At 40.6% G+C, this 25775-nt stretch overlaps 1 protein-coding gene across 8 annotated transcripts in view; it reads right to left on the bottom strand.

The window, feature by feature from the left end:
- Window positions 1-1467: 1467 nt before the first annotated feature.
- AFF2 (ALF transcription elongation factor 2) overlaps window positions 1468-25775 on the bottom strand; it is a 509233-nt gene continuing 484925 nt past the window's right edge. For 6 of the 8 annotated variants that reach the window (XM_055267794.2, XM_055267797.2, XM_055267796.2 and 3 more), the window contains 3 exons: window positions 25115-25167; window positions 18070-18260; window positions 1468-10918 (listed from right to left, as the gene is read on the bottom strand). In XM_055267794.2, coding sequence (XP_055123769.1) covers window positions 10797-10918; window positions 18070-18260; window positions 25115-25167 — 366 coding nt within the window. In that variant the 3' untranslated portion in view covers window positions 1468-10796. The remainder of the gene's footprint in view (window positions 10919-18069; window positions 18261-25114; window positions 25168-25775) is intronic. The other 2 variants (XM_063634721.1, XM_055267800.2) reach the window with 1 other exon arrangement.

Genomic DNA, 25775 nt, shown 5'->3' with positions numbered 1-25775 from the left:
TAGAGACCTCTGGAAAGACTGAGAAGAAATCACTTCCTGAGGGCCTGTGGTCCTTCTTTACTAAAATGAAAATAATGTATGTTATAGAATCAGTAGCATTATTAATAATAACAACAAGTAGTAGAGGATAGTGGTTAAGATTAAAGCCTTTGGGGCCACACTGGGGTCACACACCTGGCTGGCTGTGTGACTTCGGGAAAGTTGCTTTCCTGAAGACCTCTTTGTGTCTCCATGTTGTCATCTATACAACAGAGATATACTAGTACCTATCTCATAGGGCTTTTAAAATAATTACATGCATTAATATGTAAGAAAGTGCTAAAACAGTGCCTGGCCAGTAGTGCCTTACTGGTTGTAAATGTCACAAAAACGAATCAATTAGCATAATGCCAGCACTCCTAATTTTTTAAAATGTCATTCTGTATATTTCCTCTAAGTTCTTCTCTGCATGTGTGTATACTTTTACCCAGGCATGGTCATCATTTATGGTGTCTGTTTGTTTTGAGAGAAGCAGAAAAAAACTTGGTTGCTTGAGAACACATTTATAATCCATTTAGCTCTATTTACTCAGCTCAAATATTTCCCCATCATCTCACAATAAAAATGTTCATATTTACAGATATTGTGGCCTTTCCATTTCGGAAAGGATTTGGAATTCACAGTGGCGGTATTACAACTATCAGTTTTAATCACATTTAGCTATGTTCGTGCTTACACTTGGACTAGGATTATGATTATGATTATGCAGAGTCACAATATCTGGTCAAGCCAAGTGTAGTTCATTTGTTCACAGGAAATCTAGCCAAGCTGTTAATGTTGTGTTTACTGACAGGTGTTTTGTGCCGTGTAGTCTTAGCATTGCAATTCCTCACTTTACATGGCCAGAGAATACATTTCATGTAAATGAAATTTCTAGATACCTGAAACCTACCCTTTAACTGTCCAGAAAATCTTTGTGAAGGAGACAGTTCTAAAATATATGGCATGAGTTTTTGTGTTAGTTAAGAGTATACTTAACCTTTCCCTGATGACTTTCAGACATTATTGTGACCCAAAATTATTGTTTGTGCTGTCCTCCCAGGGCTACTGGCTGCATACCCGTCTGCAGTAAATGGCCATTGCCAGCTGTGTTTTTAAGTTTTCAGTCTAGTTTTATAATTCTCTGTCTTTTGTCAGCATCTACTAGTTATAACTTTATACTTTGCAAGCTTTTTGTGCTGTGTACTAGGAATCCAGATAACCAAATATTTTACAATTTTCTCTTAAATGGGCTTTGAATGATGGTCCAAGGGTCTCTCTTATAAAATGAATTGGCTTTGTGAGAGTTATTTTCTTTATGGCCGTCAGTTTTATGGATGTTGATGTAAGCGGGGGCACTGGCTATGTATTATAATGTGGAAGAGTTGATAACAAGGTTATCAACTTGGCTTGGAACATCTCTAAGCAGAATGATCTACATGTCTAAAATGAGATTTTCATAAAAATTTTATTTTGCATTTTTAAATAATTCAATGCATTGGCAGTATAGTTAATGCCTCTATGAGAGAAACCAACGCACCAGCTCAGCCAATATCATTTTTACAGAGACATCTTGTTGGAAAACAACAAAACCACATTAAAATGTTTGTACACAGAGTTACTGTACTGAGAACAAAGCACCAACAAAACGCTTGTGCGCCACACATTTGAAATGCAAAGCCACACAGGCAGATATAGTTTTATACACATAAAGCACATGAAACCAGCTTTTAAAAACCAGATAACATTTCATTAATTGATTGATGTTAGAACAGTTTACCCTGGTCTGTACAGGAAATTGGAACTTACTGAAATTCTGACAAGACGCGCATGCTTGTTAAGAACAGTGACAGTTGGTGGATCTGCAATGAGCATGAATGTTGGAAATCTGCACCCAAGAAAAGGTGGTTCAGAAGACTAATTGGATTCTCATAAAGCCAAGGGGGCACTTTCTGAATGATCATCACAATTTAATGGCCACCTGGGGTGCCCTTGGGGAAAGGGTCTTCCTTTGGGGACAGGACGTCAGCAAGTTTTCTTCTTAAGAGCCAGGCAGGCTGTTCCTGATGGTTCTGCTCCTCTACTTACTTGGGAGGGAGCATAGGCCAGGCATGGGCCCCAGGGTTTTAGACTGCAGCTTGGAGCAAGTCAACTTCAACACTGAGGGCTCAACTCAGCTCATGTTCTCCAGCCGAGGTGGCCTCCATCTTCCCTCTCATGCATGTTGACCTGCTACAATTTCCTCTTGGAAACTCAATTGGATTTTAACAGAGTCTTTTTCATCACAAAGTCCAGTGGAATCCGTTTAACTGAACCATGATATTATGACCAAAGCTTCCAAGAGGAAAGGAATTTTCATTTCAAATCACTGCCTTCATATAGTAATGTAACCAGGGCCTCCTGGAACTGTAAAATAATGTTTTTCAAGAAGGGAAAGCTAAAATCCCATGAAGGACAGCAAGCTAGACATGTTGCACATGCAGGGACACACACACACACGTGCATGCGCGCGCGCACGCACACACACACACACACACTGACGATGTGTACTCTTTGTGCAGTTATGGCTTGCCACAATGGTCCAGCGACATGGTGTTGGTAAGCATCCCCACACACAAAGCATATGATGACAATTAAATTCCCATTTGTATCCCAGTTAATAAATATTTTCCATGACACTTAAATATACAAAATTTCCGTTTAAAATATGCATGAAAATGTCTTTTTTATTCCAGGAAGAAGAGAAAGGTTATAGAGTCACATCTTCATTTACAACATGTTGAGATTATCTTTCTGATTCTTATATACAGGCTAATGGGAATGTTAGGAAATACTTCATATGAGTACACGAGACGTGAATGTGCCTGTTAGATACAAAGCAAACACACACACTATAGACCAGGCAGAAGACACCCCTGACAACTCTCAGGGGTATTTTGCAAGTCTCAGTCAATTTACTTACTGGAAAAATAGGTGGAGTCATTTGTTAATCTGCATTAGGTCTCAGAGGATATTATCAAAGTGCCCTTTTGCAAAAACTACCTCTATCCTTTTCATTTGTCACTGTGGGGTGTGAAAGGGCCCAGTGAACATGGAGCATTCTTTGAAAACCCATCGATGTTTGCCAGATTTCATTCCTAGCATATAGCCTGGTCTAATGCAGATTTATCAAAGACTCCAGATTTCAATATTTTAATGAGGGGTGATGGATAGAAGAAGGAGGAAAGAATAGAGGAGAGACAGAGAGAGAGAGACAGAGACCATTGCAATCAAAATATTTCTTCAGTCAATGATAACAAACCCCCATCAAAAAATAATGGAAAAGGAAAAGGAAAAATGAAAAAAAAAAGATGAACCTAAAAAGTCTTGACTGAAGTACTCTGGGAAATTTTTTGAAGAGGTTTTTTTCATATTTATAATAGTTACAGAAACATCTGAAGATGTTTGTAATTGCCAGGCCTCCAACTAAAGTTCATTGAAAAATCCTGATATAACACTGTCTCATCTGCCTGCAACCACTCCACTTGCTCCAAAATTATGTAGCAAAGGTCAAAACACTGCTCCACAAAGTTATACAATTGGACAAATGAATTCAACAGACTAATATTTATACTGCCATGTAATAATGCAGTTATATTATCACGATTTCATAATACAGCATGCCTTTCCAGGGGGCATGTTTTAAATCAGGACACATATATTTTTATTAATCTGTTATGTTTTAAAAGCATGAACAAGTACAATTCAGAAGCTCACATTTAATTTAACTATTTGTTTGGAAAGAGAAAGAACATTAGCAGGAAAGCAAAAGCCAGAGCCAGAGAGAGAGAGACAAGTAACAACAACCATCACAGCCACAGATACAACCACTACCACCACCAGAAAAGAAAAGAAACCAGTCTCTTCTTTGCAGGATCCAAAGAATATGTCACTCATCTAACCAAGTGGGCAAAGGGGGAGAATTTTAGGTATCTTCTGATCCCAAAGAGGATTTCTGAGCATGGTATCTCTAAAAGGCTCACTACTGATATTCATTTTATCAAAGACAACACTACAGCAAACAATCTTCAGAAGCACTACTCAGAATAGGAGTAGAAACAGTAATTTGTAATATTGAGTAAATGTGAGGGATTTTATCTCAGACATTTCTCTTTCTAAAATATGCAGTAAGTGGAATCATCCAGGAAGAAAATTAAGTATTTGACAAATTGTCTTGAGATGGAATCAATCTCATTTGTAATATTTATGGGTGAATATGATTGATTAGTGAGGATGGTTTTGAAGTAGGGGATGTACTGGATGATGTTAAACACATTTCTAGCTCTTTGTAGCTGTGAAAACTGGTCCACTGTCTGGTGTGGTGAGGGGGGGTGCTCAGAGTCCCTGTGTAAGTGTAATGCCAATTAAATCAGACCCGGATGTTACCATTTTCCAGTAAGGACAAATATTGTAGCAATACCATGAAAGGATAGACCCCCAGTCCCTGCTATTGTGCCAGCTACAAAAAGAATTGCAGAGGCAAAAGACAGAAGGGCCAGAAAGAGCGAGTAAGACATGGATCTCCTCCAGGGCTAACATTCAACCATGGATACAGGCCCAGACAGAAAATGGAAATGTTTTTTTTGAAAAATAAGATTTTAGAACAAGTTCTTCAATCTTTCCAGATACAAACCTCTTATTAACTGCAGAATATGCACAGGACCAGGAGAATGAATTCTTTGAGATTTTCTATTCTACTTTCAAAATGATTTATGTGTGGAGGCCTAATTTAAAAAGTGTATGTGTGTGTGAGTGTGTGTGTGTGTGAGTGTGTGTGTGTGTGTGTGTGTATTTAATGAAAGCCTCATTATATACTTTATGCCTTCTTGTTGCTGAGCTTAGTTTTCTTCGTACTGTGTGGAAAAAAGAATTATTTTGGTTTGGATTATTGTTTCTGAATATTAGTCATGTAATTGATACAGAGATATTCTGGTTTGAATTCAGAGCTAAAACAGTAAGTAGATACTTTTAACTAAAAGCAAATATTAACAAAAAACTTAGATTCCCTAATAACTAAAGTAAAAAAATCTTATGAACAACAATGTGAAGATGGGAGAATTACTGAGTTTCCATGTCACATAAAAGAAAAACACAGTAAATTCTGGATTGTGCTATTCTCCATAGAGTTCCCGTAAATACTTTATCCTAGTTACATGTAAACGTTACAAATAGCACTTGTAAATCAAAATAATGATGATAATAATAATAAAATAAAAAACACTCACTTATCTTTTTAAAAAATCAATCATGAGGGTTTTCTGAGTGCCCATTTTACCTGTGAGATATGGAAGGAGATGATGAAACCATCTCCATTGATCCATCTCTCCTTTCAGCTCAGGAGGGCTTCATTCTTCTCAGCTATTCTCCTGCTTAAAACCTAGGCTTCCAGGGCAACCCATACCTCTAGGGCCTTATCATAAGCTTTCTACATTCACACATTGATTCACATCTTAAAACTATGTAATTGTTTTAGTCATTGAAGTGTGTGTGTAAGGGTGAGTTTGTGTGTGTGTCCACATGAACACATATATTAAATATGAACCCTCTGACTGGCTGCATCCAGTAGTGTGTTGAAGCATTTTTGCCCAGGCTTGCAAGAGCCAACTGTGTGCATCTCTTTCCAACCATGTGTTCAGTGACATCACAGTCGGTAGCTTAAAATCATCTAAAGTGGTAGTATTTATGCCATGGAAATTGGCAAATGGTGCAAACCAGGTGCTTTCTATTCTCAGTGAGCTGGCTGTTAAACATTTTACCAGCACACCACTGGTTGCACGCTAGGCTGACCAAATGAGAAGCTAGATCTTGATCTGGGCAACACAGCATTAACTTAGCCTGGTTGGAGTATCTCCAATTTTGCTTACTATCCAGGGTCTCCTTCCCCCCAGTTTCATAAACACTGCAGAACCACAAGAGGGCTTGAGCATCTGGGGTGCATTTGACTACCCATTGTCACCACATTGGGCTCTATTCTCAGAGACACTTCTATTTCATAGCCACGTGAGTGATGCAGGACAAAACCAAAAAGGTAAAGCATCTGAAATTCCCTCCGAATATGACAGCTGGCTTCCCGCTGCAGAGACTGGAGAACAATGAGTTCCCCGATAGGAACAAACTATTCCCAGCTGAAAGCATCAGCTGGGGCATTCTTCAGGAGGCTTCCCACAGCTGGTCTGCATGCTGCTGCTCACCAGCAACTGCTGGCAGGCAGGCGAGCTTGAGCTTGCCACTGCAGCATCCTGTCAGGGGCCTGGAAGTAGGCTTCCTTCACTTCCCCCTTCCCTCCTCAAAGTCTGATACAAATCAAAGAGCCAACAAAATTGAGGTCACTGGCAAAAGAGTTTGAAATTTTGAATGATTTTTATTAAACACCATTAGTCTACACTGCACAGTTAATGAAACAGCAAAGCTCCAATCTCTTAGAAGAATGATGACTGATCATGGATCTAAAAAGCAGTTCAGTGTCCCCTAACCCAATGTGAGCACTATGAATAATTCTTTAACATCTCATGTCAGACGCAAAAAGGGGCAAGAACTGCAATCTGGCTTTGTGGGGCTTCCCCACCCTCCACCCCCCACCCCCACCCCCTTTCCGCCCTCCCCACAATGCAATTTTCTTTTAGCTGGTAGATCACAGAGTAAAATGTGATGATTTTGGCAAAGAGGGCTTCTATATTTCTGAGGAGGAGGATGGAAAGAGAATTAATACTTTTTCCTTCACCAAAAATATCAGGTGGTAAGATTAATATCTGAGACCGGCCTATCTGATTAGTCTCCTGCCAGGGTAAATGCTGATTATGAATACACAGATGCCACTTCTGTTGTTGGAGTCTACTAACACTAAAGAGAAAATGAATTAGATTTTAATTATGAGAATAAGGCTGTGCGAGTGAAAATGAGAAACAACAACAACAATGACAACAACGATGAAGAATTTAGTCTGCCAGTCGTGTAACAGAACACTGACAACTGGCTCAATAATTTTTCCCCACAGAATTAAATTTGGGGGCGCTGAATTGACCCATTCATTTGATACTGTGTAGCTGTATCATCTTGCCACACATTTTTCTCAATGGGGATAGTGATGCTTCTCTAAGCAAGCAGTTCATTGCTTTACTGAGTAGTCTTACCCAGTGATCCAGTTTGCTTCTCCCACCTGCCAACTCATGCAGGTGAATTTTATCATGTCTGTTGAGAAGTATGTGAGGCTTCACCCTCACAACTCAACTGATTCTGCCTTCAAAAATATTTTCCAACCTCAAACTCCAACTTCAACCTCCGGGATGCAAATTTGCATAAAACAGAATCCAAATTAGATATCTTTGGGAAAGATATGCTAGAAGAGTATCTTTCCAATGCAGACAAAATCTAATGAATTTAGTGATGTAATGTCCAAATGAAAATTCATCCATTTGGAAACTCAACAAAACACATTTTTAGCCAATGGTTTCTAATTTTGCAACTTGCTTATCGCCTGAAGATTTTGATCTTTTCATTTCCTTACATGGAAAAAAAGGCATCCCGACCTTAAGTCTTTTAAAAGTAGTAGCAGCTAATCTGCTTTTCCAATTATGTCATCCAAATATACAACTACTAGTATTTTCCCAATGTGATTATTAAGTAATTAACAGTCTACAGGCTGGCTAACAACATGCTTACAGCTAAATTCTACCCGGAGGACCACGCTAGTAAACCCTTTTCAAAGTAATCCTACCTACCAAACTCAGACAGTTATATGACAAAACCACTAAAAATCCAAAGTTAATTAAAAATACAAAGCCAAGCCAACATCATAACACAAACTTGTCAAACTCTCTGTGGTTGGAGCTTGGGTGACAAGTGAAGGCGTAGTGCTGGCCCTACCTGGGTCAAGTTGCAGGGCTGAGATCATTTGGTGTACTTGCTCAGATGGAGCTTCCTTTTACTCTGCCCTCTATTCTAACCTCCATGTGCTTATTTAAGTGTGTCTCACCAAGCCACCATCAAGATCTAGAGGCACGATCTCTCACTGCCATCCACATGTCTCATATCCCTCCCACAAACTGGTATACTGAAGAGACTCATTTGACAGAGTATCTCCATCCCTTAGTCCCTCAAATAGCTGCACACCTACGACACGCATCACCATTTACACTGTGATGAATAGAGTAACTATAAAACAGCAACAATCCTTAATCATGAAACTGAAAGATGTCTTATCTCAAGGGATAGGAAGGTAATTCATCCTCCATGTTTAATTAGTTCCTAAGCTGCTTTATAAATGAGTCTACTACATAATCAAGTGGTGATCCCGAGCTCGATTGTCAGATTTGGTCACTGTGCTGCAGACTTGGCACATATTTTACACTCAGTCACCAGAGATGACAGAGAATCCTCTTGCCTCCCTGTTGTATGTAAGTAAGTAGATATAACAAGTCACTGAAACTAGAACTACAAGTCTTTCATCCCTGAGGCAATATGCTTGTTTCTCTGGGAAACTGCCTCAACATTCTAATGTCTAGTTTCTGGATGTGGGATTTCAAGAAGAATCTACTCCTAAATCCATGATGGTCTAGGATTGTGGTTTAGGTTGAACTTACAAGTCAAGCCAGTGGGCTTCATTATATAGTAATAGCCAGGCACTCTACGTGGTAAACCATGATAAACAGAGAACTTGAGTCACTGCAAAGTCATCAGCTTAATTTTTGTATGTGACACCAACCTTGGGTGTTCAGAGTCTTTAATGTTATAATTTTCCTCTTTTAAGAGGCTCAGAAAAGATTCTTTCAGGTTTCATTTGTGTGTGTGTGGATGCATAAGTGTTGTTGCTGAGACTGTAAACATAAAGCTCAACCACAGTGGGAGCATAAAAAGTACTGGGTTCAGCTGCTGGGATGCTCCCATCAGCCATATTAACAACATGGCTTCAGCCATTGGAGTACAACTTCCACAGCCTTATACAACAAAGGGCCTTAAACTCAAAGATGACCAGAGCACAGCTCAAGTCTGGCTGTTTTGCAACTGGGGATATATCTAACCTTGACAGTGAGAGTGCAGAGTCATCACCTGCTGTTTCTATCGTGGACCTGCGTGGCTTGCTTTAATAATCATACAAGTTTGCATCTTTCATGTGCATATCTATTATTTATCTGGTCATAACTCAGTGAACAGAATTTGATAACCCAGCATATTAAAGGCTACATGGAATTATATACCAGCAGGTAATTACCAGTAAGTAATGCATGGATAGTGTTTACCCCAAGTGTAAGAATCTTCTGGTGAGCTGGAACATCAAAAATGATATTTACATTGTGATGTTTAGGGACATAAAATGAATGTAAAGGATCATAAGGGGGTAGTCACAACCAGTGAGAAATGGCTCCAAATTAGGTGAATGGCTCCCAATGTTTAGGGTTCTTTCAAAGCATCTCAAGGTGAAGCACTACCCCATGACTCATTTAAAAAAAATAAAAGCTAGCTACTATTTAGAGAGTTTGGAGTTTTCTTAGGAATTTTCATGGAAGTGATTCATGATAATATGGACTTTAATAAAAGGAGTAATTGTAATTCAGTCAAAAGTTAATGAGCCAAACAAAGGAAAAGGAAACACAGATAAGAGAAAAAAGAAAGTAGAAAACAGAAACCCTGTAAGAGAGAAAATGTGAATAATAATTGAGGAAGTCCAGATTTTCAAGCCACTAGGAAGAAAACTGTATATTATTACTTCTAGGTAGTGATAACTTGACTTTTGTTCCCATAGATGTGAGCAAAATACAATTTAAAAATCCTGCCAGTTATGGACCCACTTACCAACTGTGTAAATGTTGTTGTTGCAAAGGAGGCAGAGGTGTGAATTCCTTGTTGGACACTTTCCAGACCTCTCTTAACTCCCAGTTGTAAGTCTAGAGTGTAGCATTTTGGCTACTGAGGCATGCATCAACCAAACTGTTCCTCAAAAGGACAGCTTTGCACACAGAGAACCCCAGGTGAGGATTTACACTTCAAATAATAGAGTTGAAAAACACTGATGCCAGCTGATGCCTAAAACTTGTCAAAATAAATGTCACCCTTTCTTCTTATCATTAAAATTAACAAAATAGGGAATCAGGAAAGGGATGCTAAGAAGAAAGTCCTTTGGTTGTGTGGCATAGCATCTTTTTAAGAGTAGCATTGCTATGCTCATTCATTTTCTTGATACTCTTGATTTTATGATGTTGCTACAACATCTAACCAGTGGGTTTTGACAATGAAAATTCTCACCTGAAGATTGAATCTGTGGGATACACAAAAGTTTAACGATAGATTCTGAAATATATTCTTTTCTGGGTATAAGAGTATAGTTTGGGGGATGGTCCCTTGTGTCTAAGTTCTCATGTATATGTAAGACCACTTGTTGTATTTCTCAGGAGCCTGTCTTTATCACAAGTGCTTCCCATTCTTTGTTTTGGGTAGTGTGGGCTTAAAACAATATTGTAGGGACTGTCATTCCATAAAGCACAAAAAGATGGTGGAATCTGAGAAATGCATATCAAATGCTAAAAAAAAAAAAAAAAAAATGACTAAGTAATAAAACGTACACTGCCCTTAAGTTGTAGTGTCAACTTACAATGACTTCTGTTTTTCACAGATAACAAAAGAAGCATAAAAACAAACATAACTAAAGGGAACTTTCCCCAATGAGTGAAGTTCCACCAGTGACCATCAGTGCGCTGGTAGAGGTAGAGTGATGGGTCGTGATGCTAGAGATCTGAGAACACCCACTACAACAAGTGGGCATCGATGCGCAGCCAACACAGTCCTTGGCGAACGTAGCGGACAAGATTGGTCATGCTGCTGTGCTGGGTCAGAGGCCCCATCAGCGTGTCCAGATCACCAAAGAATTCTGAAAAGCAGAGCAGTTCTCAGTTAGGCCTTTATATGATATCATGAAAATATGCACCACATTGAGAAGCTGCTTTCACACAACACCACAACCACATGGACAATGGAAATGTGATTCATTTGTCCATTCATTCATTCAACAAACATTTATAGAGTGCCTACTAGGAGATCAAAACTCCACAAGTTTATCAAGCCCTATTATTTTAATCTTTAGTGAGCTCCAAAAACTCTGCAGTACATAATAAATTTATGTTTTCATAGATTATACATTTATATTTAGAAAAGGGTATTTCTACACAAAATTGTAGGGAGCCATGGTCTATCTAATGTCAAGCTGTTTGTCATTGAATGTGTTACTGAATTGAAAATATCCTCTTTTCCTTTTGTCTAAATGAACTGAGTTTACTGAGTTTTCTTGGCATGGTCTAGACAAGGCCCATGAATCTGGATGTTAATAGTAGCCATCAGCCTCCACAGCTAAATAAACATCTAGGAGGAATTTGATTCTGTAAGTCTTCTTACCAATTTCATTGGGGATGGAAAATGGCCTGCAAGTATCTGTCACTTAACAACTTTTCCTGTCCCTGACCTAGGACATGAATGGTAAGAATGCCCAGCTGATTTCCCCTGGGTTCACTTAGGGAAGGGGGCAGCCCTGAAGCTACACTGCTAACTAGCGTGACTGGAGTTTTGGAATGTCTGCCTTAGGCGATAGAAGTACTATGTGGGAAAAACTATATGATCTCTGAAAACTAGCTAGGTGTTCCCTTTTCATGTATGAATTCATTTGCCTGGCACTTGGTTATGAGAGAGCTCTCTGGCAAAGAAAGCAGCCTCAGCTATGTGCTGGCTGGCAGCAAGGAATCCATGTCAGGGGGTGGGGTGAGGGGATGGGACTGGAGACTGCCCTAATGTGGGATGCTCTCCTGCCTTCTTGGAAAGTGATTTCCATGCATGGGTTACATGTGCTTGATTGCTCAGCAGATGGAATTTCATCAAACAATGCATTTACTCTTCATGTTATATATAACATATGGGATCCTTCTCTAGGTGTCAACCTCATTTGATTATATGATACTTTTTAACCTGTACTATGCAATAAAATAATTTCTTTTTTTTTAATTATAATTTAGGTTTTAGGGTACATGTGCACAATGTGCAGGTTTGTTACATATGTATCCATGTGCCATGTTGATTTCCTGTACCCATTAACTTGTCATTTAGCATTAGGTATATCTCCTAATGCTGTCCCTCCCCCCTCCCCCCACCCCACAACAGTCCCCGGAGTGTGATGTTCCCCTTCCTGTGTCCATGAGTTCTCATTGTTCAATTCCCACCTATGAGTGAGAACATGCGGTGTTTGGTTTTTTGTCCTTGCGATAGTTTACTGAGAATGATGTTTTCCAGTTTCATCCATGTCCCTACAAAGGACACGAACTCATCATTTTTTATGGCTGCATAGTATTCCATGGTGTATATGTGCCACATTTTCTTAATCCAGTCTATCGTTGTTGGACATTTGGGTTGGTTGCAACTCTTTGCTATTGTGAATAGTGCCGCAATAAACATACGTGTGCATGTGTCTTTATAGCAGCATGATTTACAGTCCTTTGGGTATATACCCAGTAATGGGATGGCTGGGTCAAATGGTGTTTCTAGTTCTAGATCCCTGAGGAATCGCCACACTGACTTCCACAATGGTTGAACTAGTTTACAGTCCCACCAACAGTGTAAAAGTGTTCCTATTTCCCCACATCCTCTCCAGCACCTGTTGTTTCCTGCTTTTTTAATGACGGCCATTCTAACTGGTGTGAGATTGTATCTCACTGTGGTTTTGATTTGCATTTCTCTGATGGCCAGTGATGATGAGCATTTCTTCATGTGTTTTTTTGGCTGCATAAATGTCTTCTTTTGAGAAGTGTCTGATCATGTCCTTTGCCCACTTTTTGATGGGGTTGTTTGTTTTTTTCTTGTAAATTTGTTTGAGTTCATTGTAGATTCTGGATATTAGCCCTTTGTCAGATGAGTAGGTTGCAAAAATTTTCTCCCATTCTGTAGGTTGCCTGTTCACTCTGATGGTAGTTTCTTTTGCTGTGCAGAAGCTCTTTAGTTTAATGAGATCCCATTTGTCTATTTTGGCTTTTGTTGCCATTGCTTTTGGTGTTTTAGACATGAAGTCCTTGCCCACGCCTATGTCCTGAATGGTATTGCCTAGGTTTTCTTGTAGGATTTTAATGGTTTTAGGTCTAACATTTAAGTCTTTAATCCATCTTGAATGAATTTTTGTATAAGGTGTAAGGAAGGGATCCAGTTTCAGCTTTCTACACATGGCTAGCCAGTTTTCCCAGCACCATTGATTAAATAGGGAATCCTTTCCCCATTTCTTGTTTTTGTCAGGTTTGTCAAAGATCAGATAGTTGTAGATATGCAGCATCATTTCTATTTCTGAGGGCTCTGTTCTGTTCCATTGATCTACGTCTCTGTTGTGGTACCAGTACCATGCTGTTTTGGTTACTGTAGCCTTGTAGTATAGTTTGAAGTCAGGTAGCGTGATGCCTCCAGCTTTGTTCTTTAGGCTTAGGATTGACTTGGCGATGCGGGCTCTTTTTTGGTACCATATGAACTTTAAAGTAGTTTTTTCCAATTCTGTGAAGAACGTCATTGGTAGCTTGATGGGGATGGCATTGAATCTATAAATTACCTTGGGCAGTATGGCCATTTTCACGATATTGATTCTTCCAACCCATGAGCATGGAATGTTCTTCCATTTGTTTGTATCCTCTTTTATTTCATTGAGCAGTGGTTTGTAGTTCTCCTTGAAGAGGTCCTTCACATCCCTTGTAAGTTGGATTCCTAGGTATTTTGTTCTCTTGGAAGCAATTGTGAATGGGAGTTCACTCGTGATTTGGCTCTGTTTGTCTGTGATTGGTGTACAAGAATGCTTGTGATTTTTGTACATTGATTTTGTATCCTGAGACTTTGCTGAAGTTGCTAATCAGCTTAAGGAGATTTTGGGCTGACACGATGGGGTTTTCTAGATATACAATCATGTCATCTGCAAACAGGGACAGTTTGACTTCCTCTTTTCCTAATTGAATACCCTTTATTTCCTTCTCCTGCCTGATTGCTCTGGCCATAACTTCCAGCACTATGTTGAATAGGAGTGGTGAGAGAGGGCATCCCTGTCTTGTGCCAGTTTTCAGAGGGAATGCTTCCAGTTTTTGCCCATTCAGTATGATATTGGCTGTGGGTTTTTCATAGATAGCTCTTATTATTTTGAGATACGTCCCATCAATACCTAATTAATTTATTGAGAGTTTTTAGCATGATGGGTTGTTGAATTTTGTCAAAGGCCTTTTCTGCATCTGTTGAGATAATCATGTGGTTTTTGTCTTTGGTTCTGTTTATATGCTGGATTACATTTATTGATTTGTGTATGTTGAACCAGCCTTGCATCCCAGGGATGAAGCCCACTTGATTATGGTGGATAAGCTTTTTGATGTGCTGCTGGATTCGGTTTGCCAGTATTTTATTGAGGATTTTTGCATCAATGTTCATCAAGGATATTGGTCTGAAATTCTCTGTTTTGGTTATGTCTCTGCCAGGCTTTGGTATCAGGACGATGCTGGCTTCATAAAATGTGTTAGGGAGGATTCCCTCTTTTTCTATCGATTGGAATAGTTTCAGAAGGAATGGTACCAGTTCCTCCTTGTACCTCTGGTAGAATTCAGCTGTGAATCCATCAGGTCCTGGACTCTTTTTGGTTGGTAAGCTATTGATTATTGCCACAATTTCAGAACCTGTTATTGGTCTATTGAGAGATTCAACTTCTTCCTGATTTAGTCTTGGGAGGGTGTATTTGTCGAGGAATTTATCCATTTCTTCTAGATTGATTTTCTAGTTTATTTGCATAGAGGTGTTTGTAGTATTCTCTGATGGTAGATTGTATTTCTGTGGGATCGGTGGTGATATCCCCTTTTTCATTTTTTATTACAACTATTTGATTCTTCTCTCTTTTCTTCTTTATTAGTCTTACTAGCAGTCTATCAATTTTGTTGATCTTTTCAAAAAACCAGCTCCTGGATTCATTAATTTTTTGAAGGGTTTTTTGTGTCTCTATTTCCTTCAGTTCTGCTGTGATTTTAGTTAGTTATTTCTAGCCTTCTGCTAGCTTTTGAATGTGTTTGCTCTTGCTTTTCTAGTTCTTTTAATTGTGATGTTAGGGTGTCAATTTTGGATCTTTCCTGCTTTCTCTTGTGGGCATTTAGTGCTATAAATTTCCCTCTACACACTGCTTTGAACGTGTCCCAGAGATTCTGGTATGTTGTGTCTTTGTTCTCATTGGTTTCAAAGAACATCTTTATTTCTGCCTTCATTTCATTATGTACCCAATAGTCATTCAGGAGCAGGTTGTTCAGTTTCCATGTAGTTGAGCGGTTTTGAGTGAGTTTGTTAATCCTGAGTTCTAGTTTGATTGCACTGTGGTCTGAGAGACAGTGCATTTACAATGCATTTACTCTTCATGTTATATATAACATATGGGATCCTTCTCTAGGTGTCAACCTCATTTGATTATATGATACTTTTTAACCTGTACTATGCAATAAAATAATTTCTGCTGATAAAAGAATAAATTATTTCTGGCATCTAAAATATTTTCCTATGTAATACAGTATTAAGAAAAATATTTAAGGACCTAGTCATTGTTGAATGAATGTGAGCCTCATATGAGCCAGGATGTTCCCTGGGTATTCTGTACAAAGCTCTCTGTGGCATTCTTAATTAGACACCATTTTAATAACTGCTCCAAATGAGCAGTATAAGCAGCTTGGCAGGTAAGCTTCTAGACCAAAGGCCAGAGGGCAGCATAAGTGCCATTGGCTCATTTCAGCACCAGAACCTTCTACAGTAAGCCATCTGCAGCTGCATGGTGGGCAGTATGAGGCAGGAGTGGAGACATATTTCACTGGGAGAACCAACTTCACCCATCTCCACTGGGTAAAAAAACATGCAAATACATGGTGGTCTCCAGTGAGATGCAGAACTGCAACCAAAAGGGAAGCTCTTCAGTTCTCTCTTTTCTATGTCGACAAGGTAGATGTGAATAGAATCCCCAAACCTAAGTAGATCAGAAATTACAAAGTATGAAACTCAAGGCTTTGAGCAGATTTCACACTAGTCCTCTCCCCAGTCCGCTGAAAACCCCAATGACAGCATTAACAGGACACATTTTCTCTCTGCTGGTGGAGTGACGGAGTTGTTTTCATTCAAAATGACACAGGGAATTTAGCAACTCTTTGACACACTGTGCTAATGACAAGATTAACACCATTTCACCCTAACATCAGCACAGCCACCACATTGCTCCTGGAAAGTTCTGAAGTTAATTTAGAAGGAAATACTTTAACAGATTTTGAAAATGGATGCAATGATAAAGGAAATCCATAAATATTGAACTGCCCTCCAGTTACTAATACAAAATAAGAGAGAAATAGTAGAGGCAGACATGCTAGGCAAATCTTAAGATGTGTCCATCTTCACTTGCAATTCTAGAACCCCTGGATGAGTCTGGTTGTATAGGCCAGTTGTCTCTGAATTTCCAGAGGTATAGAAAAGTAGACAATTTAATAATTATCCATTGCTCAGATAACTGGTTCGGGATCTCACCAAAGGTCTCTGAGGACCTGTCATTAATCTTGCTCTCTAGATGGGCAGTGTAGCCTATTGATTAAGAGATGAGACTCTGGAATCAGACACTTCTAGATTCCTGCTTCTAACAAGCAAGAGCTGTGATAACATGGGTGAGTTTCTTAATCTCATAGAGCCTCAGTTTCCTCATGTATGAAACAAGGGCAAATGAGACAACAAATGATAAAGCAATAGTGCAGTTCTTGGCATATAGAAATTGCTGCACAAACCTGTAGAACCAATACATGCAGATATTCCCAAGAGTCAGTGTAAGTTTATAGCTGCATTGAGGGGTGAGGTCTCAAATTATGGAATGTGCTTTGTGAGCCACAAAATCTTTGAGTTATATAGATACATAATATTTTGGAGTAAGGAAAGATAATAAATCTTTGTAGAATTTCCACCTTGAACTCAGAATTTTATACTAGGTGCTTTACACCTATTATTTAATTCAACCCATCTCTATCATCCATCTGGGAAGTTTCACCATCATCATCACTGTTATGTCCATTATAGAGACAGAAGCTGGGAAGTAGCTCACAGATTTAATTAACTTGCCTATGTTGCCCAGGTAATGTATGACCCAGGTAGGATTCAAACTTAAATGATTGGGTTGCAAAATCTGCATCCTTCCTATTCCAATGAGATGGTTTCCCCACATGCTCAGTGATACAGCAGTAATGGGTAGCCCACATTTGTCCCCACCTTCACTGGTGTGGAGCAGTCTGTGACTGCTGGGCCAGAATCAGCCAAGTCAAATGAATGGCTGGGACAAACGTGCAGTTTAATTTTACTTCCCACCTTCATTAGGGTAGTGAGGCTTTGTTGTGATCCTCAATGACAGCTAAGGTCACAGATGTCAGCATGAGTCACCAAAGACCACGGATTCACTCTGGCAAAGCAGGGTCCTCTTTGCATTTGTTTTGTAGCGAAGTTCAAGTGTCATCATGAACGGCACCCTGATTCTTCATCCCAGCCATCGGTGTGTGAAAAGTACTAGCTGAACTTTGGCCCTTGCTTCCAAATGCAAGCTGCGTTATCGTGTACTCAACTGGAGCTAATAATTATATTGAAGGTTGAAGGCCTTAGTTCAACCTCACTTCTCAAAAAAATAATAATAATAATAACAGGAGCCAACAGGATCACAATTAATTTGTAAATCATTATTTTTGTCTTTGCCTCTGTTTCTCTGTGTTGATCTTTGCCAGTGAGTGAAATTCAAAACACAGCACAGTTCAAATTAGTTTAAGCTTTAAAGGAGGACAAAATTCCAGGGCTTTTCTACGCTCTCAGGAATAATAGGTCACTGTATCAGCCCTGAGCGAACTCCATCTCCCCTTATCTAAGTCCTGGAAATCAGAGAGACAGAAAGATATAAGGCCACCAAGTATAACTCAAGTCCTTCAGAGTGAAGTTAACTCCATCACGGTCTGTGAGCTATATGGGTAGAAGAGATGAGCATACCTTTGTTTTCTCTTGTCAGTTTGTCGGCCATATCCCAGTGTTCATAGCCCCGTAACACATTGCTAGTGATGTTGACGTGGCTGGCAGCCATGTGGTGAATGCGCTGGGGAATGGTGACTGGGCCATTGTTACAGTTCCCCATTGCGTTGATGGGGGAGACGTTGTTGAGAGACACTGGGGATGGAGTGTTCCTGAGGAATGGAAAGAGACAAGCCTTGTTAGGCTGGCAGGAAAGAGTGACAGTGGGGTTCTAGGCCTTCCCCATCATGCTGGGATCTCATCAGAATGCCATTTGCCAGAGTGAAGTTTAGCATAGTGTACATATGTGAAGCCCCATCAGAGTGGAGCTTGTTCTCACATCCCACTGACTCTTCTCACAGTACATCTATAGCTTTTGTCAATGCAATAGCTTTTTCCAGAGGCTCTAGTGGATACAGAGATTATTACCACCCCATACCCGCCTCATCTGACCAAGCCACCCAGAGCTACAGTGCCAGGGTATAGAATGAGGCCCACTCTTCTTCTTTTCTAACATTAAACACCAAAGTCTCCACTGCCTTTGACCACCACCGAGGGCTCCATGCACACCACTGCTTTTGTCTTCAAATACCAGAGAGGGCTGGGTGTATATTTCTCTGGCATTAATTCTACCCACAAATATAGCTCTTTCTTTGACTACATATAACAAGTGTTGTGATGTTTCAGAGAAACAGCTCAGAGCTATGATGAGTTCTCTACCTGCTGCCGGAACAGCTATCAGCAGTTAGAAAACACTTGATGTCCAATACTGGTCTATCATCAAAGTGTTCTGTGGAAACCACAGTGTCAGTTTGCTCCAAATACAGTTACCACAATAAACAACGTGCAATTCGTACAGCCCCCCCAAGGAGCAGTATTTGGGAAGCTGGGAAAAGTAGTATTCTCTCTCTTTAGGATTCTTTAAGACATGCTACAGAGATGGGCTGTTAATTGCTGACTATTTACCTGCATGCTGATTTATAAAAAGAAGTCTTCAGAGTTTCCACTTCAGAGAGTACCAGTGTTTAGACACACATTTGCATTACATTCTTTAATGTTTTTTCCTCCAGGGCCCAGGATTAGATCTGGCTACCTAAGGAACCTGAAGGCTTGCCCAGGAACAGTCACTAAAGCATGGGTGGCTTCCTGTGCACAGGAGCAAGGTCTGTGTGCCCCTCTGGTTCTCTATCCTCCTCCAGTCACACGTTGAACATCTGCCCAGGCAAACACATCAATTTGTCAGGGCAGAACATAATGAGTGAGTAAATGAAATGGAGGGAAGATGTCTTTAGGACTCCATGAGTCTGCATGTTTGAAAGAATCTCTTCCTTATTCCTCTGAACACACCTTATCACACAATCAAGGAACTCTGTCTTCTGCCCCACCCCCCCCCCACCCCCTTACAGTTGCTATTGTTGGCAACTCTAGTTTTCCAGGGTGGCTTCCAGAACAGATGTGCACCCTGATGGGCAGCACATACAGATGATTTGGGGAAACAGCAATTGTAGCATACCAAAATGCTGAAATGCTGCTGACTAGATCTGGGAACAATTACAACTGCAATGCTCTTGAGACTCACATAGACTGTGCCTACAGCTATAGGAGAGAGTTGGACCATTTCTGCAAACCATCTATTTTCTGGTATGTTCTGGTCTGGTCTGAGGGAGCAAGTTCGTCCTCACACTTGCTCTGTGCTTGTCTGGTGTGAATGGGTTCGAGAGTGTTTCTGCTATGTTTATAATTTCTGAGCTACTTTGTTACTTCTTGATAGAAAGATTTATTCTTAAGGTACGAATGGGATGAGGAGATGTCCAAGCTAAGGGGTCTAGGCACAGAAGACAGTGAAATGACCAAAAGGCAGTGAAAGCTGGGTTTCTTTGTTGTGGTAGATTGCAAAAGCTATTTCCTAGTTTTTTTCCCCAGTGTTAGTCATTAACTCTTAAATGTCAATTTATGGCAAGAAAGAAAGACTTTCTCATTTGTAATTCTTAGAGAAAATGACAAAGCTGTCATGTGCCACAAATGTTGAAAGAAGTTAGAAAGGCATGTGACGTGTGCCTGTAGTTGCAGCCACTCGGGAGGCTGAAGCGAGAGGATCGCTTGAGCCCAGGAGATTGAGGCTGCAGTGAGCCATGATCACACAACCGTGCTCCAGCCTGGGAGTCAGAGCAAGGAAAAAAAAAAAAAAAGGCCAGGCACAGGGGCTCATGCTTGTAATCCCAGTACTTTGGGAGGCCAAGGGGGTCGGACCACCTGAGGTCAGGAGTTCAAAAACCAGCCTGGCCAACATGGTGAAACACCGTCTCTACTAAAAATACAAAAAAATTAGCTGGGCTTGGTGGCACATGCCTGTAGTCCCAGCTACTTGAGAGGCTGAAGCAGGAGAATCGCTTGATCTGAGGAGGCAGAGGTTGCAGTGAGCTGAGACACTGCACTTCAGCCTGGGTGACAGAGTGCTCTATCTCCAAAACAAACAAACAAAACAAAAAAAAGGCCAGGCGCAGGGGCTCATGCCTGTAATCCCAGTACTTTGGGAGGCCAAAGGGGTCGGATCACCTGAGGTCAGGAGTTTAAAAACCAGCCTGGCCAACATGGTGAAACCCCATCTCTACTAAAAATACAAAAATTAGCTGGGCGTGGTGGCACACGTCTGTAGTCCCAGATACTTGGGAGGCTGAAGCAGGAGAATCACTTGATCTGAGGAGGCAGAGGTTGCAGTGAGCCAAGACACTGCACGCCAGCCTGGGTGACAGAGTGAGACTCCATCTCCAAAAAAAAAAAAAAAAGACAGAAAAAAAGAAAACAAAAGGGAAAGAGAGACCCCATGGTGCAGGGAAAGAGGTACTGGAATCCCAGGAGATGTAGACTCTAGCCCTGGCCCTGCCATAAAATTGCTGTGTGCCCCTGAGCACATCCCTTTTCCTTGCTCGGCCTTACTTTTCTTGACTGCAAGAAAAGGTTGGATTCGATGATTTCCAATCATGCCCAGGAGTCACAAGAGAAACCAAATCATCTCTCTTTACCACATACATCTTGAAAAGCCCTTTTTACTTTATTACACTGAAGTGTTATTGGGGACTTTTCTCCCTACTATTCTCTAATTTATTTATTTTAAATACTCAGTGGTGGAGGCAAGAAGAGCTAGGCTAAGTGTCTGTCTGTTTTCAATTGTTATTGTTCTCACACTAGGCTCTAAGGTCTGACATATTCTGATGCGCATGTCTGCACACTACCTTGTGCTCATTAAATGAAAACCTGCCTAAGAAGTTGTGACTGTGGCTAAGAGAGGGCTGATGCAGGGCCCACTCACTGCAGTGTGCTCTCCAACTCTGACTTAGCTCTCATCACTGCGTGGGGTTTCCCTTCCTGTTCTTTGTGTGTATCTACTTGCAGATCTCACCCTTTTCTCCACATTTCCATGGCACATGCAAATGAGCATGCACACAGAAGCACATGCTTCCCACCACTTCTGCCACTACCACCCTGGTCCAACCCACCATCCTCTCACCTCTAAGCCACACCCTGACATGCTGTTCCTTGAACTTGTCAGGCATGCTCCCTCCTGCTTCAGAGGCAGCTGCCATCCCTCTGCTTGGAAGAAACTCCTCCAGTATTGCTATGGCTTGGTCTACCATCATCCTTCTCTAAAAATCCCTACTCAAGATTCAGCATGGTACCACTGCTCCCTCCCCTCTCCTCAGCAGCCCTTTCTGCCTGCCTTCCTTGTTTCAGTTTTCTCCATGACACTTCCCACCACCTAGCATGCCACATGTTTGTTGTTATCTTTCTCCTTCAACAGAATGTAACCTTGATGAGGGCAGTTTTTTGTTTGTTTGTTTGGTTTGGTTTTTTTTGGTCTATTTCACTCTGTGCCATACTTCAGTATCTAGAACAGTGTCTGGCATATATGTTCTCAATGAACACCAGTTGAATAAATGAATGACTTGCTTCTATTCTTTGTTTAGTATCTACTACATATAAAGTGCTCTGGAAGGTAGAAGGAGAATAGCATATATAGCACGAGGATAGGGGATATGTCTACAAAAGGCCTGGCAGAGTGTCTCACATAAGGTAGGCACTCAATAAATATTTGGGGAATGATTGATAGGATGGATGGCTACTTATTGTAAAAGAGCAAAGAGTAAAATAGAGGAGCAAAATACATTCTTTTCTGGCAATCTGGAGTAAGTGCCAAAACTGTGGTGCTAAGCAAGTGCTGTGGGAATTCTAGAGGTAGGATCATTATCCTTTCTAACTTAAATAGGTAACAATTACAACAGTAACCATGGCAACAGTAGCTGCAGCAGCCATCATTTGTTGCACAGTCTCTATGTGCCAAGCATAGTTCAGGGCTTCACCAATATTCTGTCCAAGCCTCACCATAACTCTGCAGGGAAAGTTCTGCTGCCACTGTTTGTGGCCTCAGAGAAGTTCAGCTCCGTCCTGAGGGCCACAGGGCCCAGAGAGCCAAAAAGCCAGGATCTAACAGCAGGTCCATTTTCCTCCAAAGCCCATTCTCTTCATTCTCTTTCCATTCCACCATGTCACCTCAAAGAAGTCCTGCCATCCATATTTGCCCAGCTTCTTTCTTTTTATTATCTCTCTGTGACATTCGAAATTGTTGCTCAGCCTTTTTAAACTCTCCACAATGTGGATTCCAGAACCCTGTATCAAGAGTCAGCAAATCTGGCCCATCTTGTGTTTCTCTATGGCCTGTGAGCTCTGAATAGTTTGCAAAAGATGAACATTTGCAATTGATTTGTTGAGAGAGAACACTAACTTTGAACCCCAATTAAGCAAAATGTTATGAAAAAGATTTACATTCTTCTCACCAATAGACTTGTATTTCAAAAATTATACGTAATTGTTATTATATTTTGAATCTTATCAGTAAAAATTTTGTGAAAATTTGTTTTCTCTCATATTTTTCTACATAGTAGCCTTGGTTTCACCTCTTAGCACAAAGCCCAAAATATATAGTGTCTGGTGCTTTAAATGAAAAGTTTCCTGGCCCCTGCTGTAAACTCAGCAGATTTTTCTGCTGCTTCTTCCAATTGCTTCTTTGCACTTTCTTTCCCCAGCTTCCATGGAAGCAGTTCCTGAATGTCTGTCTTAACCCTCTGCTCATCTCTCCATATAATTTCCTGCAGAGCCCTTAACCACCTCGGGGCAGCTGACTTCCCCAATTGCTAGCCAGCCTAGGAGGGTTTGAAGTCAGAGGGTGCTGCTCCTGGAAGGTGCTGTGAGAACCCCCCATGGGGGACACCACCCTCATTCACACAGAAACAAGGCCATAATCTTGCTTGCAGACAAGAAGCCCTTCCTGGTCACGCAGGGAGGCCCAGGCTCCTTCTCCTAGGCTTCCACAGCACCTTGTTCATACCTGTCACCTCCTTTCACTGGACTGTGTGCTTCTGGAGTGCAGGGACCATATCAGATTCAGCTTTCTGTCCCCAGCCCATCGTGCTGCAGATGCACGCAAAGCATTTGCTGAATGAACGAGACATAACCCCTGAGTGACTGTTTTGAGTTGCCTCAGTCAAAAGCTCTGTGGCCTACCAAAGGGAATGTGCTTTCTTCATGCAAAATCTGCTTAAAAATCATTTCAGGAGGCTTTTCATGCAACTTCCCAAGCTTAGGTTGTGCTTGAGTTCTTTCGTTTCAGAATTTTTTTTACAAAAACTCTTTTTTTCCCCAGTGATTCTTTAATAGCTGCTTACCTGCCCTTGCCATTACTTTACTCTGTGCTCACAGAAAACAGAGCTGGGCCTTTCTCTGGTTATTTTTATTTTCTGAACTTATTTTTTCTCTTAAGAGAGAAGCACTCTTTCCCTTTTGTTCGTCAATATAAGAGCAAGACCTAATTCAACATTTTAAACAGTGCTTCCTTTCAGTGCAGTAATTGAGTTAATGTGTAGTTTTCAATGGATCTGTTCCCTCGCACTGAACGTTTTTATGATTTCAAAGTAGAGTTCATTGTCCCATTGCTTTTGGAGTATGTTTTCTAGATATTTAGAAAGTGGCAGTAGAGACTGTTTTATTCTTGAAGAAATTATTTTGATCAGAGATGCAGGAATTTTGAAGTGATGAAAAACTGAAAAAGCAGCTTGGAGTTGTTATAAAACGGTCTATGTCCACAGTCATCTAGTTTCCCTTCCCATCACTGAGGGGTATGGGCTTGGGCTGGTGAGGGGTATTTGGGAATCAAAGGAGAAACTGATGCTCAGGCAAGTTAGCTAACTTCACAGCTGACACAGAACTGGGATTCAAACTCACTCTCTATAAGAGACATCTCTTCAGTGGGCCTTCGAGGGCATTGGGTCCAACCCCTTCATTTTAGCGATAAAGAACAAGTCCAGATAGAGGAAGGGGCCCTCTTAGCTTACCCTGTAAGCCAAGTGCAGCTTCAGCACCAGGTCAACGGTTTTTGGGCCCCTACTCCACTGCTATTAAGACTGAGCTGTCCCAAGCAGATAGAACTCTAAATAAGGCCTCAGGCACAGGTGAGTTCCCTGAGCCTCCAATCAGCATTATAGGGGATGCTTTTCTATCTTAGGTTAGGGCATTTTAGTATTAATATAAAAATTATCATGAAGGCTTGGATAACTGGCTGACCAAGTGCCTTCACATTTTCAGCACTATTATGCCTCTGGTTTTATTAAACAGCACTTACCATATATCAATGAATATTTCATTGGTCTTTCATTATTGAGTGAATCATTGAAAAATCACTGCAGTGGAGTTAACTTTATCCTGCCTCCCTAAAATGGCACGGTGCTTGCCATCTTATTAGCAGATATTTTTATGGCTATAATTTGGCTTAAAGATCAAATAGTTAAATAACTCTGAACCACATCTTTTTAAACTTTTCTGTCTTGCCATTAGCCGAAGCCTGGCTGAAATTTTGTATGCACAAAATGACTGTAGTTCTAGAATTGACCTTCACTCCTGACTTGTCAATGCAAAATATTTGGGGTCTATTGAATCACTCATCTTCATGAAAAAGCAATTTTCATAAAATACTTACTTTCCATTGCCTACCCATGGAGATGGTATCTGTGCGACTTTTGAAGCATTTTGCTAAAAGAGAGAGAGAGAGAAAGGGAAATAAGGACATCTATTTTGTGTTTTATTAATTCAGAAACAGATGGAAGTGTGATTTAGAGTACATTAATATTGATTGCAGCATTTCGGGATGCAGAGCTGGGATGTATGTGCACGTCAGCACACCACGACGCACACTCGATGAAAATAGCTGGTTAGGATAATTAGTGGGCTCCAATCAGGACCATGAAAGTCACTTGATGAAAGATCTTATATACTAAAAGGCCCAGTGAAATCAGACTCGGTTCTCCAAGAAGTGGTTTAATTATCCTCATCTGAAATTTATTCTGCAAAACAAGCTCTTCAGAGTGCAAGTAAGCTTTTCACCTTTAGCTCCAGTCGCAAACTTTTTCCCTGGGATGCAGAGTGAGCTGTCATTTCTAATAATCCAAGAATGTGTCAGAGCCAAGCAGTATTTTCATTTGTTTGTTTGTTTGTTTGTTTTCAGGAATCACCTTGATTTGCTATATTTACACGCAAACCCTCATGGCTAAAGAGCTTCCCTATTTAACAAAGTGACTGGTCCAGGGATGCATTGCAATCAAATACCAAACATGCCTTTGTTCCTCTGATGGAAGTGAGCT

This window comes from Symphalangus syndactylus, chromosome X, assembly GCF_028878055.3.
Source record: "Symphalangus syndactylus isolate Jambi chromosome X, NHGRI_mSymSyn1-v2.1_pri, whole genome shotgun sequence".
Taxonomy (NCBI): Eukaryota; Metazoa; Chordata; class Mammalia; order Primates; family Hylobatidae; genus Symphalangus; species Symphalangus syndactylus.
This window is presented reverse-complemented; position numbering and strand designations above follow the sequence as displayed.